At 40.2% G+C, this 16,328-nt stretch overlaps 1 protein-coding gene across 1 annotated transcript in view; it reads left to right on the top strand.

The window, feature by feature from the left end:
- The first annotated feature begins 4,850 nt into the window (after window positions 1-4,850).
- LOC108523525 (myomegalin-like) overlaps window positions 4,851-16,328 on the top strand; it is a 22,096-nt gene continuing 10,618 nt past the window's right edge. The window contains 5 exon segments of the mRNA XM_017864162.1: window positions 4,851-6,586; window positions 13,250-13,381; window positions 14,429-14,548; window positions 14,788-14,880; window positions 15,020-15,232. Coding sequence (XP_017719651.1) covers window positions 5,462-6,586; window positions 13,250-13,381; window positions 14,429-14,548; window positions 14,788-14,880; window positions 15,020-15,232 — 1,683 coding nt within the window. The 5' untranslated portion in view covers window positions 4,851-5,461.

Here is a 16,328-nt window from a genome sequence, read left to right as displayed (position 1 = left end):
TGGAAACTCCCTCTCAGCCCAGAAGTAGGTCTTAGAACACTACCATTCAGTTGCCACACAAGGGGTGCAAAAGTGACTATGGTGACTGCAACATTTAGAGGTCAAAAAAGAGATAGTGCAAAAGACCCCACACCACAGTAATATTTATAAATCTTGTTCCAAATGCTGATGCAGTTCTCTTAATTCAACATAGATTTTGTAAGTAGTTCTTCATTGATGAGCTTTTCTATCTGCAGAAGTTCTGATCTTTTGTCTGATACAGCTTAGGATAGTTCTCCTTCAGTGGTTTTCAAAGTGTGGTTCCCAGATAGCAGCATCAACATGATCTGGGAACTTGACAGCAACGCAAATTCTTGGGCCCCACCACAGACCTTATTGTGTCAGGAACTCAAGGGGGTAGGTCCCAACAATTTATGTTAACAAGCCCTCCAGGTGATTCTGATGCATGCTTAAGTTTGAAAACTGCCGTTTAAATTCAACATATTTCATTGTAGATTAGGAAATTAAAAGCCAGATATAAGTGACTTAACCTAGGCCATAAAGCAAAGAAGTGCTTGTAAATGTATTTATCAATCAATGTTAAGGGTGAACTGTTGATGTATAAAATTAATAATTTGTTTAATCATAATATGAAGCTTATTCTCAAATTTTTTGTTATGTGCCTTCACTAAGTTTTAGAAGTAATAATTTTATACTAAACCATTACAGAAGCCCTAAGTCTCACCTTAACAACATGCCTTGCTTCAATCATAAGTGTTTGGTGTACACATGCATATAAAATATTATCCTAAGGTGGGGTGCAGTGGAACCCGGGAGGCAGAGGTTGCAGTGAGCCGAGATTGCGCCACTGCACTCCAGCCTGGATGACAGAATGAGGCTCCATCTTAAAAAAATAAAAATAAAAAAAAAGCTCATATGGATAGGCTTAAGTTTTTAATTTGCAATTGGGTCTTTTACAGAATTTCTTCTGGGCTATATTTTATAGTATTTTCCTAATTTTCAAAACTGTTCTTAAAGTGGGGTGACTTTCTACCAAAGAAATCCCTCAAATTAAAATTTTTGGGGCAATACATAGTTTTAACTTATTTACTCCTTTTAATCTTTTTAATTGAAATATACTAATATGTATACAATCTACAGATCTAAGTGCCCCATTTCAATGAGCTTCAACAACTCTACACACCTATGTTATCTTCATCCAAAACTAGATACAGAACAGCTTCATCACCTCAGACGATTTCTTTGTGCCCCTTTGCAATCACTTCTCACCCTGTCTCTCACCGTTCAACCACTTCCTGACATATCACTATAGATCTGTTTTTTCTATAGTCTGTTTCTTAGACTTCAGATGAGATCAGGTGCATTCAGGGTAGTACGGCCGTAGACCTGTTGTCAGACTTCAAATAAATGGAATCACACAGGATGTAGTCATTTGCATATGGCTTGTTTCACTTAAGATGTTTTCGAGATGTATCCATGTTGCATGTATCTGAGTTCATTCTTTTTCATTGCTGGCTAGTACTGTATTGTATTGTATGAATACGCTAAAATGTGTTTCATCTACCTTTTTTCTTAGTAACAATTATATTTTTTTCTTATCACAAAAGCAGTCAAGTACTGTAAGTTATGTAAAATATGTAATACATAATGTAAAAAATTATAGAAAATAAGGAAAAAAGAAAATAAATATCCATAATTCCACTCTCTAGACATAACCATTACTAATAACTTGTGGATCCCCTTTGAACTTTTGTTTATATAAGTTATCTTCTTACATTATATATTATCATATGCAGTATAAAAATTCTTATTTTAGGTTCAAGTTTTACCACTTAGACCCTATATTAGTGTGTTAAATTGGCAGCCCTTATTTTAACTATAAAATATTTTCTAAATTAAATAAAATCTAAAATACCTGAATAAACATTCATTGCCCAAAATTCAAATGATACACAGTAGATAGAATAAAAAGTAAATGTCCTTGCATAGCCCCACCATAGGTAACCAGTTCAACTGCAAACTCTTGACCACAAGATAATAATGATAAGGACCAAGAAGTGCAAAATTTATTATCACATAATTTTTCTAAGTTTTATTTTAAATTTTATTTTCTATATACCAGTGATCTTTTCATTGGGAACACCTTATTTCATAATACCAAATGCTTACACAGGGACTAATTCTAGTACAACAGCTTATATCAACTTTGAGATATAGTTTTGAACTATTTTCTCTGGAAGTGAACAGACTGCCATCTTCACATTTTCTGATTGCTGAGTGGTTTATTCCCATCTGTTTTTGGAAGTCTAGATATGTATAGTTTTCTTAGTATATTGATCTTTACTTATAGCAAACATATTCTTCAATGGCAAATTGCCTTTTCACCATTTGTATTGACCTGTATGACTACACCAAGCTATCTATATACTGTCATTAAAATTTGGAGACTATCAGTTAGATGCAAAATCCTTTTGAGGAACAGAGAATAACCCAAAGTATAATTCAGGGTTTGCTCTTGAAGAGCACTTTGTTTCATTCACATTTTCCTAATAGGAAAATGGGGCTTGCATTGACAATAAAAAATGAGATCTTGATTACACTTAAGACTGGGTACAGCAAGGTAGTGTCCTGGCAGGCAGTCTGTCTTTCCATCAGTCAGGGTAAGTCTAGAAACTCTTTACCTTTCCATAGTTCACCATAGATTCCAAAGCATGTTGCTTAATTTCTTCCAACTTTGAAACTCACATACCTGGCAGGCAAAAATGCAGCTGTAGTTTTACTTGAAACACTTTTATATTCTTGGTTTTTGAGTCAGAATATACACAGTAGATGAAATTACATATGCAAAATTCTACAGCCTATGATATTAGGCCATTCTTGCATTGCTATAAATACTTGAGACCAGGTAATGTATCAAGAAAAGAGGTTTAATTGGCTCACAGTTCTGCAGGCTTTATAGGAAGCATGGTGCTGGTATCTGCTTGGCTTCTGGGGAGGCTTCAGGAAGGTTACAATCATGGTGGCAGGTGAATGGGGAGTAAACAAGTCACATGGCCACAGCAGGAGCAAGATGGTGCAGTGGAGGCACCACATACTTTTAAATGACCAGATCTCAGAAAAACTCACTCACTATTTCAAGGGTAGCACAAACCCATGAGGGATATGCCCCCCAACCCAAACACCTCCCACCAGGCCCCACCTCCAACACTGGGGATTACAATTCAACATGAGATATGGTATATTCAAATCATATCGCCTACTAAGCCCAAAGCTCTAAGTACTGTCTTTCTCTCTTACAATAGAGCTACAAGATTTTGCTTTGGTGATTAAGAGAACAATACAATCTTATGTAGGCAGAGCCCCATGTTTTAAAGTGACTTAAAATATTCCAATTCATATTAAAATAATAATAGCCATTATTTAATGAGCTAAACATGGTTAAAGCATTTCCTCAAAATTATCTCATTTGGTCTTCAATATGAAGTTTGGGGGCTTATTATGAACTCTCATAGATGGCATTTGGATGTCTTCAGGTTTAGGAGGATGGGCTCTGTCCTGGGGTCGAGGTTCAGAAAACTTAGACGTTGCTGGCCTTAGCTTACAAGGTCAAGTTAGTAAAAAAAAAAAAAAAAAAATTAACATGATTAGAACTGGGAAATGTCCTGCTCTAGGGGACTGCAAGTGATTGCTGAGGTTGTTCCTCTTGTTCCGTGTCTGAATGCCTCTCAAGCCAGGAAGAGAATTCCTTATTAAAAATGGCCGGAGGGCGCGGTGGCTCAAGCCTGTAATCCCAGCACTTTGGGAGGCCAAGGCGGGCGGATCACGAGGTCAGAAGATCAAGACCATCCTGGCAACAACGGTGAAACCCCGTCTCTACTAAAAAAATACAAAAAATTAGTCCCAGCTGCTCGGGAAGCTGAGGCAGGAGAATGGCGTGAGCCCTGGAGGCGGAGGTTGCAGTGAGCCGAGATCGCGCCACTGCACTCCAAAAAAAAAAAAAAAAAAAAAAATGGCCGGAGGTACCTGCATCCCACCTAGTCAGGGCTCTAGCTTCCCTCCTCTTTGTGTGCAATCCAAGTTTTAGACCCAAGGGTGGAGGACCTACCACTGTACAGTGCTGAGTAAGACAGGGTTCTCACCGAAGTCAGTGACGTTCCCAGTCCTTTCTGGCGCGAGCTGCATTCCCAGACACTCCAGCTCTTGCCGAAAGAAGCTCCGTCTATTGCGCTAGTGTTTGTCTACCCTCCCCTGCCCTAAAATAATGAATGCCCTCTACCTGAGGGAAAGAGACTTCAGTGGCGGTAATCTACTCGCGGCTGGCTGCATCCTTGAAAAAGCTCATTTCCCTTTTACTATCTTCAAGATCTTGGTTAACCAGATTCACATTGTATTTGCAGGACGCTTTCTCAGGTGACTGCTCTGTGCTCTTTTTTACCTAAAGTAGGGCAAAGTCACCCAAGGGTGCTAACCCTTCCCCCACCCACATCAAGGGAGAAACACTACTCTTTTCTGGACATTCCGGTTCAGAGTCGAGGTAAGGGTTGCACGGCCCCGCCCCACCCGCCCCTCCGTTACCAAGTCTTCCCCCGCCCGCCTCGCAGTCTCAGGGCCTTAGAACCCAGGCGGGGCGATGCCGGGAGAGGTGGGGCTACTGGCTGGAGGCGGCGGCGGCGCGCAGCGGTACCTAACGGCGCTGCCCGGCTGGCAGCCGGAGGACGTGGCACTGTCCGAGGATCCAGGGGGAGGGGATTCGGCCTTCTCCTCCCCGCGAGGAGGAGCCTCGGGACATCCTGCAGAGGCGGGAGGATCCTTGAGGGCACTGGTGCGCCTTTCAGGTGAGCTTTTAGCAGATAAAAGCGGCTGGCTGTGGTCCGCGCCAGTAGTGCTTTCTGCTCCGCACTCCCAGTGAGCCAGGTGCGCAACCGGAGTTGGGGCGAGGGGCGCGCTGGCCACCCCGCATGCGCAGAACCGGGAGTCCGCTGACCGGACTACAGCTCCCAGAGGAGCCTTGTGGAGGCCGCAGACGGGGAGCCGCTGGCGCCATCTTGAAATCTGATCCTCAATCCCCGAGCCTTTGCGTCTGCGCGGCTGGCAGCTGCTGCTCCGGGAGCCCAGTTTGTTAAAAGGGTAGGACATTGAGGACGCGGCGGCTGGCGGGAGAGACAGCTGGGGAGAGACATGGCAGGGTCGGAGCGCGGCCTGCGCCTCTGTCACTCAGCATCCTCTTAGACGTTTCCACGCCCGCCCCCTGCCCAAGGGGCGGGGCTGACGGCTGTGGTACCCGGAGCCGGCACACGGGGTAGGGGTGCACCCCTGCAGAGTGGGGACCCCACTGGGCTGTGCCATGGTGACTGGAGACCACTGAGGCGGGAGACAGAGCGCGGCGAAGAGCCATTGAGTGGTCATCCAGTAGCCGCCGCCACCGCCGCCTCAGGAAACTTGGCACTCGCTAGGAGGGAAGATGAAGGAGATTTGCAGGATCTGTGCCCGAGAGCTGTGTGGAAACCAGCGGCGCTGGATCTTCCACACGGCGTCCAAGCTCAACCTCCAGGTTCTGCTTTCGCACGTCCTGGGCAAGGATGTTCCCCGCGATGGCAAAGCCGAGTTCGCTTGCAGCAAGTGTGCTTTCATGCTTGATCGAATCTATCGATTCGACACGGTTATTGCCCGGATCGAAGCGCTTTCTATTGAGCGCTTGCAAAAGCTGCTACTGGAGAAGGATCGCCTCAAGTTCTGCATTGCCAGTATGTATCGGAAGAATAACGATGACTCTGGCCCGGAGGTCAAGGCGGGGAACGGGACGGTTGACATGTCCGTCTTACCCGATGCGAGATACTCTGCACTGCTCCAGGAGGACTTCGCCTATTCAGGGTTTGAGTGCTGGGTGGAGAATGAGGATCAGATCCAGGAGCCACACAGTTGCCATGGTTCGGAAGGCCCTGGAAACCGACCCAGGAGATGCCGTGGTTGTGCAGCTTTGCGGGTTGCTGATTCTGACTATGAAGCCATTTGTAAGGTACCTCGAAAGGTGGCCAGAAGTATCTCCTGTGGCCCTTCTAGCAGGTGGTCGACCAGCATTTGCACTGAAGAACCAGCGTTGTCTGAGGTTGGGCCACCCGACTTAGCAAGCACAAAGGTACCCCCAGATGGAGAAAGCATGGAGGAAGAGACGCCGGGTTCCTCTGTGGAATCTTTGGATGCAAGCGTCCAGGCTAGCCCTCCACAACAGAAAGATGAGGAGACTGAGAGAAGTGCAAAGGAACTTGGAAAGTGTGACTGTTGTTCAGATGATCAGGCTCCGCAGCATGGGTGTAATCACAAACTGGAGTTAGCTCTTAGCATGATTAAAGGTCTTGATTATAAGCCCATCCAGAGCCCCCGAGGGAGCAGGCTTCCGATTCCAGTGAAATCCAGCCCACCTGGAGCCAAGCCTGGCCTTAGCATGACAGATGGAGTTAGTTCCGGTTTCCTTAACAGGTCTTTGAAATCCCTTTACAAGACACCTGTGAGTTATCCCTTGGAGCTTTCAGACCTGCAGGAGCTGTGGGATGATCTCTGTGAAGATTATTTGCCGCTCCGGGTCCAGGTATACAAAACGGCTACACAGTGCCTTTCTGAATATAGCTAGCTGGCCTCTGGCTTCACATGATTTCGGTCTAGGTGGAGGTTAGTAATATTCTAGACTTGAGAAAATTAGTCATGAGCCCATTTTTGCTGCACCTTTTCTATGTCTCATTTAGTAAACGTGATTCGCACTCAGATAAGTTGCTTTTCACTGTCTTTGTAAAATCTGTTGGCCTTCCCATTATCAAAATTGTATACCTTTTAAAACAGAAAGGTAAAGATTCCCACTTCACTTTCATCCTATAAAAAGAAGACATTTAATCTCATTTCTGGCACTAGAACTTTTCCTCTTATCTCCTTTTTTTTAAAAAACAACTTTTAAAATTTGTTCTTGTTTTCAGATTTATAGACGTTTCCTCCCAATGGCTTTCTGTAAGGCAGTTAGTTCTCTAGTTAGTTCTTCCCAGAGCATTGAAGCTTTCATCCGCAAAATGCCTGTAAATGATTAGAGCATAAGGTAAAAGGTTTGGGGGAAACCTATTAATCCACCAGTAAAGTATTATAACATCTGGACAATATTTATTATAATTAATAGTTCATTTGAGGATTAGTGATGACTCATTCATAAAAGAGACAGGAATTCAAGTATTCAAGTACAGTATTGTCACTCAAAACGTTAAGGCATAAACTGTTCACAGCCAGAACTCTGCTGAGTTCTACTGGAAGATATTTGATATTAAGAAAGGATTAACCCATTATTGGATCAGAGGAGAGTTTCATTCATTATAGTCTTGAATTCTTAATGACTAGAGGATGGCAGTTGCTTAATTTGAACCATTCATGTCTGCCCAATTGATTCTGTACCAACCTTTTAAATTCAGCTGTGGTAGTTTGTTTCTATAGCAACAGTAAATGCTAGGTTCATTTAACTTTGTGAAACATACTGGCATGTTCCACTTGATACAACTTATTTAGCGATACTGTCACAAAGGTAGATGTGATCTAGAAGGCATTTTTAGAAAGGCTGCTACTGGTCAACATCATTCCAGAAATTTAGAGCTTGATAAGTGACGTGTCACAGGAAACTTTTGGAAAGTAGTTCTGTGGTATGTATACCTTCTATCACAATAAGAACCTAAGCAGAAAACAGGAGAAAAGTTTTTAAATTTACACAAAATTATGAGTAGCAGCATAGATGAGAAACAGCAGAGATGAAAGTGTCATGAAAGGTAAAAAGTCAGTGCGTTTTCATTTGTATAAAATGTATGTACTTCTTTTCTTTTGCTTTTTCTTTCAGTGGAGCCTCACAGCTAAATTTGGGCTTTACAGTATTTCTGTGACCAGACATAGGTGTTACAAATTAAACATGGTGTTTTCTTATTAGGGTCTAAAATTAGTTGGGCCGGGATGAATGGGAAATAAACTCATCTCCCCAACCCGCCACCAAATATGGCCAATATTGTAGAACATTACATAAAGACTGAGAAAATAACAGCCAAAATAAGGTCTTTTTTCTCCATATTTAAATAAAATACTATATTTTGGTGACCGGATTTTGGAGTTGAGAAGAATTTTAAAGATCATCTTCAGGCAGTCTCTCAATTTGGAGATATGGAAAGTTCATTCTTTAACTAACTTAGCCCATGCAGAGACAAAGGTTTCTGACCATTCTCAGGCAAGACACTTTAATTCTATAAATTAAACTCCATTGTCTGAAGTATATAAATTTAATTAAGTACTTTTTTAAAACCAGGAGCCCTCTTTCTCTAACCTAAGGATGCTTGGGGGATTTAGAGATTACGTAAAAAAAATTGTCATCTGAATGAACACATATAAACTATGGCAACTGTATCTTTAGGTCAAGTCCCTTTACTTCACTAAATTTGAACATTAGAGCTTTAAAATAGTAGCATATGACCTTTCTGCTGTGACCTAACTTACATTCTTACATTGTTTACTGTTTCTAGAAAAACAAAAATTGGGAGGGAGAAAATGTCATTCCGTTTCAAGAAATGTGGCATTTAATTATTATGCCATTTTCTCTAATAATTTAAGATGTCAGGGAAAATAGATGAATTGGGCCCAACGTGTTTGTAAATAAAATGGGCAGCATATCTATTGTTTAAATCCGGTTACTTTTAAGCTCCTTAAGAGCCTTATGACAAAACCAGTGCAAGATAGGACAATGGCAGACTGGTTTTGTCTGTTTCTCTGAACAAATGTGGAAAGAATAGAAATAATGTAATTTTTTTTTGGTAGTTCTCCTTTTAGCTTGTGGAAACACGAAACCATGAAAGAAAAAAATGTTTCCTTTAGTTCAGTTCTGCCACAAATATGGAGAAAACCTTTTATCTTAAAGAGCAAGATTGTTTTGTAAGGTCATTTGGATTCCTTTGTTTAATCTTCCACTTACCATATTGTATGCACCATTAAATATTGACATCAGAATTCCTCCTGATTGCTTTTCCTCTTTCTTTTTTTCTTTCCTTCTTTCCCTTTTCTTTGTTCCTTTCTTATTTATTAAAGAAAATAACAGTGTAGTTCTGCTTACTATATTCTGATATTACACAAAGTAATTTATTTCCCTTCTACAGAATTTATGTATGACAACCTAAAGCTATTCAGATATCTAAAGAAAGGTTTGAAGCCTTATTCTAGCTGGTAATTCCCTTCCTTATTGTCTGGCCCTGAACTAGAAAAGCTATGATGGGAGGGGTGTGGTCCCTTAGTAAACAGCAATGAGCTCTGGCCCATGTGCAATTTCCCTTTCTATCTAAATTCAAAGAACAGGAGATCTTTGCTTTAAACCTTGCAATGCCAAGGTCTGCTCCTTTGTGACTATGGTAAATTTATCCCACTCATATTTTAGTTATAGGAAGTGGATCAGGCCCTTTGGAAGATGTTGGCATTAGATGCTGGTAAAAGATTAGGCCTTTAATTTGATGGTAGTCGATGGTTCTTGTCTGTCTCCTAGTATTAACAATAGGGTTGACAATTATAGCAGTTTGAGATCTATAACTCACTACTGTGAGGACTAGAAAGTGCCAAGAAAAATGCTGTCAACACAAAAGGTCTAAACGCTGCCCTTAGCCTAAAAGTCTCATATTAGACCCGGAAGCAGTTCTCTTTTCTGATACTGGAAAGCCTTTGTCCTAATTATGAGTGAAAAGTGACTTAATTTAAAATATATTAACATTTCCACATGATTTTAGTACCTGAGTGTCTAGAGAGTAACACTGATTCTACCAAATCAGGTATTACTTATTTCATGGGCTACACTATCATTGTAGGAGTGACTGTTTTATGTACTTGATACTTCACAAGAATTCATTAAGTTGTTGGCTTAGTGGTACTTGCTAAGTGCTCTTTCGGCAACTGTTATCTGCAAGGACATTTTTCTGAGATGTAAAATAGTAAATTATTACAAATAAAGAAGAAACAAGTATCTTCCAACTTTTAGGTCAGTACATTATTTATAGAAAAAGAGGTTTCTTATGATTATTCATGTCAAGATTGATTCATGTGAGATTCAGATTCATGTATTTTCCTGTGGCATTCTTTGGCTTTAAAGTTGCTGTTCGAATGTATGTTACATACAGTCGTATTTCTAAGAGATCCACTGAGAGCCACTGAAGGCCCGTTTTTGTTTGTTTTTATTGTTCTTATGCATTCATTAAACAAAAACTTTTGATCTCTGCAGTATTCCCAGCATTATGATAGGCAATGGGTTTATAGAAATGAGAGATAAATTCCCAACCTGAGTGAGAATCCAGTTCAGTTTAATTGGATCTTTTTCCTGATTTCCCAGGAAACCTTGGACTAATTACTTCTCTAAGTTTCCATTTCCTTGTATGTAAAATAGGATCGGATCAGATGGTTAGTCTATAAAGTTTCCTTCACCCCTCTAAGATTGTTTGGTTTTAAGTAAATAAATATGACCACCTTCCTTGCCATGTTAAACTTGAAGCTCTTTTCTTTAATTTTGCCTGTTGTAGTTTGAATTTCAAAATATCTTACTGTAGATATTATTGTTATTTTACACTGAAGAAGTAAGAAGCCAAATTTTATAGAGGTGGTTTTATCATTAAGTAAATGGTAAATTTATTTATTAGTTAGAATCGTTGTCAATATCTATTAATGCGGTTACTTTGCCCATGGTGTGACATAGTTCATGTTGCCTCAGGTGAAAGCTTCCTGTTATACCCTCAACAACAAATATCTCAAATAATTTTTCCAAAAGTCATTATCCTTGCTGCTTTTTTCCCTCTCCCTCTATCCAGTCCACCAGCAAGTCCTGTTAGCTATACTTTCAAAACATATCCATATCTATCCATTTATTTCCCCCTCCCTTACTAAGCACCAGAACCCAAGCTACTATTGTCTTTCACCTGCACTACCGCGGCAGCCTCCTACCTTATCTCTCTGCTTCTATTGGTGCTCCCTAATCATTCATTCACCACAACGTGATCTTTTCAAAACTTATGTGTGATTACCTGTTAAAAAACTGTGGTCTGTTCTCATTTCAGTTAAAACGAAATCCAGTTCATTAACCCTGTTGTCTGAAGCTGGATGTGACCTGGTGCCTGCCTGCCTCTCCACCTCATTGAGTGTCCCTATCCCCTTTGCCCACTATGCTCTAACCCTGTGCTATCCAGTAAGCTAGCCACTAGTCTTAGGAGCTGTTGAACCCTTGAAATGTGGCTAGTCCAAATTGAGATGGGCTGTGAGTATAAAATATACCTTGAATTTCAGACAGGAAAAATCATGCAAAGTGTCTCAATAATTTTATATTGTTTACATGTTTATGATAACATTTTGGATATTTTGGGTAAAAATATTTGGTTAAAATTAAGTTTCCCTATTTATTTTGTACTTTGTTCATTGAAGCTACTAGAAAATTAAAAATTACATACAGGACTCACATTATATTTCTATTAGAGAGTGCTATTCTAGCCACAGAGGCCTTTCTCTTTTCCAGGCTCATATTCCATTAGCTGTTCTTTCTGCCTGTATTGTTCTGCTTATCTTTGCAGGACTGATTCTTTTTCTTTCAGATCTCTACTTAATGCTGCCTCATAAAGACCTTTCTCTGATCAAGCAATTTAGAGTAATTTACCCACTCTGTATTATGCTTTCCTATTTTGCCGCGTAGGGCTTGTCCATAATATTTTTTGCATTTCCTTGTTTGTTTATCATGTACTCCCCCTCCAACCCCTGCAAAATATAAGTTTCAAGAGCACAGGGACTTTGTCTTGCATGATATATCTTCAGGACAGTGCCTAGCACATAGTTAGTGTGCAACAGATACATGTTATGTCAGCATTGTATTCCTCACAGTGCCTCACATGGTGCTTTGCTTATTATAGCATTTAGTAGGTGTTAGAAAAGTTGATAAATAGCACTGGAGGAATAGAAAAGATTTTTCTTCTGAAATCTTTATGTTTCCAGTCAGTTGCTAGCAGGAAGGGATTTAAGGTAAGCTGTAACTCCACTGCCTTGAAGGTGGTAATCAAGTCTGAAAATGTGAGCGAAAGAAAGAATGAATAGCAGTTGTCTTTTTTCCCTTAATGAATTTATATTCCTATTTGGAATGGAAGAGGGTATGGAGGTGGGAAGATCAAATGTAATTGCCGCAGTAAATTTGTAAAGTTTTATTTTAACATCCTTAGCTTGTAATGATTACTAAGAATGTTTCAATAAGTTTATCTTATTGTCCCATATACAAATTGTCCCATATGTAAATCATACTTTTTTTCTCCTGAATCTTTTAAGTGAATCGATATTCCTATAAAATATGTCTCCTTCCCAGTTCACTATGGATTATTTATCTGTGCTTATGCTATAAATCTGCCTTTAAGTAGGCACATCTATTTTAAATTTAGTTTATTCTCTTTTTATTTTGAAGTAATTTCAAATGTACAGAGACGTTGTAAGAGAAATACCAATAACTCCCATATACCCCTTACCCAGATTTACCAGTTGCGAATATTTTGTCACATTTGCTTTATAAACTCTCCCACTCTCTGTATTTGCACAGTATTTTTTTTAAATTCTTGAACCATTTGAGAATTAGTTATAGATAGTATACTCCTTTACCCTAAATACTTCAGCATTATTTCCTAAGGACAAGGACATCTCATATAATTACAGTACAATTATCAAATTTAGAAAATTAGACATTGATAAAATACTGTTATCTAATATATAGTCCATATCAAAATCTGCCAATTGTTTCCAATAATGTGAAACAAGCATGTTGTAAGAAAGGTAGGTGAAATGTAACTTCTCTCAGGAGTAGTATAAGTTTGATGAGTATGCCTTTTCAACTCCTTGATGAAAAATAGAATAAAGCAAATATTTGGTCATTGTGAGCATCTCCTTTATTAAATCCTCCCCTTCTCATTGAACTCTGAATTACTTGTTTTCAGTGAATAAACATGTAGTGTTTGTGTGAATTGGTAGGGAAAAGTGGAAAGGGAAGCTGGGGAGCATAGTACAAATGGGGGTGAATCAGTGTTCTTAATAAGGAACAGGCCTGTCTTTAGGAATTCATACTGATAATTTATGCAACAAATCTGATTCTCTAAATCTCTGGCAAAAGATGCAACAGATATTTTTGAAGATAGAAGTAAAATTTTGTTGGCCGTGTTTAACTCACCTTACTTGTTTTGCTGTTTCTTCCTAGCCCATGACTGAAGAGTTACTCAAACAACAAAAGCTGAATTCACATGAGACCACTATAACTCAGCAGTCTGTATCTGATTCCCACTTGGCAGAACTCCAGGAAAAAATCCAGCAAACAGAGGCCACCAACAAGGTATGATGAGTACTATCCCCTAGGAGATGACAGGGTTTTCCTGAGGATGTGACTGGCTCTAGCCTGAGTCTGTCAACCTGTGTAGGACTTGGGAGATGGATACTGTGTACTCCTTGTGCTCTAGGGAATATTTCACGTAAAGGTGTAGTTCTTCCCTTTATTCTTATCAAGATTTTAGCTTGTTCTGTACAGATCGTAATTTCTGGTGCTTTTCAGGTGTGTGATTAAAACGTGCATGCAGGCCAGTGCAGTGACTCACGCCTGTAATACCAGTGCTTTGGGAGGCCAAAGCAGGTGGATCACAAGGTCGGGAGTTCAAGACCAGCCTGGCCAACATGGTGAAACCCTGTCTCTACTAAAAATTACAAAAAATTAGCCAGGTGTTGTGGCAGACCCCTATAATCCCAGCTACTTGGGAGGCTGAAGCAGGAGAATCACTTGAACCCAGGAGGTGGAGGTTGCAGTGAGCCAGGACCATGCCACTGCACTCAGGCCTGGGCAACAGAGAGAGACTCTGTCTCAAAAAAAAAAACTTGCATGCAGTCTTTCACTGTAAAAGGCACTGAGATAGGAGGTCTGTGTTTTTTATTTTAGCTTGTTACTACTTTCTAGCCCATTAATTTTAATGTCTGGCTTAGAAGAAAATTGCTACAATTTGGGATGCTGAACTTGTGGCCTCTGTGCCCCTATAGTGCCCTCTCCTATGCTAGGTAGCAGAAGTTCTTTGGTCCTTGTATAAGGGATCCATACTAGGAACCACTTGCCTACTTGGTCCATGTGGACAAGTTCCTAGTATGGCTGCCATCATAGAGAGATCACAGTGCATGAAAATTGAGACACTTTAGTATTGAAGGAAGTATTTCATTTCTTCTGCTACTATTTGTTGCTGGTTGACTTACCACTTTAATGGTTACTATATGTGGGAAAAATAACAAGGTAATATCCCCTAAGAAATTCTTTAAATCCAAGATTTGAGGAAAGGCTTTATTCATTTGAGGCTAAAAGACATCATTGACCTAAAAAACTGTTTTTCTTTGCTGAATTCAGATTCTTCAAGAGAAACTTAATGAAATGAGCTATGAACTAAAGTGTGCTCAGGAGTCGTCTCAAAAGCAAGATGGTACAATTCAGAGCCTCAAGGAAACTCTGAAAAGCAGGGAAAGTGAGGTAAAATATTTAGCTCTCAAGGACCTGTGTGGAAACAATTGGTCCCTTCAAAGTAGACAAGTATTTTATATTTTGTCAAAATGAATATTGTCAGACTAACAGATCTTAGCCTGGAGAAATTGTAGCTTAACCTCGATTGATATTTTGGAATAGTCACATTACTAAAATCTGTACAGGTGAGATAATGGAATTTATAATTAGTTTACTAACATGTTTGATATTCCCTCTCTCATTTTCAGACTGAGGAGTTGTACCAGGTGATTGAAGGTCAAAATGACACAATGGCAAAGCTTCGAGAAATGCTGCACCAAAGCCAGCTTGGACAGCTTCACGTATGTGAGGGTCACATAGGACAGGAGAGACTTCAGTTGGGGATGTGCCATTTTGGTTGCAGTCTTGATTTTATTTTCAGTCTTCGTGGGAGCTCAGTGCTTGCCCTCCTTGTGGTTGTGATTTCTACTCTCTTTTCAGAGCTCAGAAGGTACTTCCCCAGCTCAGCAACAGGTGGTTGTGCTTGATCTTCAGAGTGCTTTATTCTGCAGCCAGCTGGAAATACAGAAGCTCCAGAGGGTGGTACGACAGAAAGAGCGCCAACTGGCTGATGCCAAACAATGTGTGCAGTTTGTAGAGGCTGCAGCACACGAGAGTGAACAGCAGAAAGAGGCTTCTTGGAAACATAACCAGGTAAATCATTAACTATTTTATTGCCCTAAATGCTGACTTTGCCCTGATAATAACTTTTTAGCAGGATAGTTTGGGTTGAACCCTTGAGTCAGTTGCATAATCTAAGTATTTCAGTTCGATACTTGCTGCCCTTGTACCATATGCTAGTTATAGTAGTCCCCCTTTATCCGCAGTTTCACCTTCCATGGTTTCAGTTATCCGGGGTCAACCACAGACAAAAAGCATTAAGATATTTCAAGAGAGACCACATTCACGTAACTTTTTTTTTTGAGACAGAATCTCACTCTGTCACCCAGGCTGGAGTGCAGTGGCGTGATCTCTGCTCACTGCAAGCTCCGCCTCCTGGGTTCATGCCATTCTCCCACTTCAGCCTCCTGAGTAGCTGGGACTACAGGCGCCCGCCACCACGCCCGGCTAGTTTTGTTTTTGTATTTTTAGTAGAGACGGGTTTTCATCATATTAGTCAGGATGGTCTCAATCTCCTGACCTCATGATCTGCCTGCTTTGGACTCCCTCACGTAACTTTTGTTACAGCATGTTGTTATAATTCTTCTATTGTATTGTTATTGTTAATCTGTTAGTATGTCTAACTTGTAAGTAAACCTTTATCATAGTTATCTATGTACAGGAAAAAACAGTTATACACAGGCTTCAGTGCTATCTGGTTTCAGGCATCCACTGGGCGTCCTAGAATGTATCCCCTGTGGGTAGGGGGTGACTACCGTATTGAGTTGTGCCCTGGAAATACAAGGATAAATAGCACAGGCTCCTTTCTTTTAAGTTACTTATAGTTCAGTAAGAGAGACAGTCACATAAGCTGAGTTTCAGAGTGGTAGATTCTGAAGAGGATGTATATATAGGGTCCTACAGGAATATCTAGGAAAGGAGTCAAGGAAAAGGAATCAAGGAAAGCTTCATGAAGGAGGAGACATCTGAGGTTATTCTTGAAGGATGGTTAAAACCAGTCAGAAAAGTGGGGAAGAATCACTGAGGTCAGAGGAATGGCATACATAATCATCAGCCCTGCCTTTTAGTTTTTATGTTTGAATAATAAAATATACAATTCTTTTCTTTCTTTCTTTTTTTTTTTTTTTTT

Source organism: Rhinopithecus bieti, unplaced genomic scaffold, assembly GCF_001698545.2.
Source record: "Rhinopithecus bieti isolate Rb0 unplaced genomic scaffold, ASM169854v2 scaffold_74731, whole genome shotgun sequence".
NCBI lineage: Eukaryota > Metazoa > Chordata > Mammalia > Primates > Cercopithecidae > Rhinopithecus > Rhinopithecus bieti.
The sequence above is the reverse complement of the archived record's forward strand: the minus strand, read 5'-3'. Positions and strand labels throughout refer to the sequence as shown.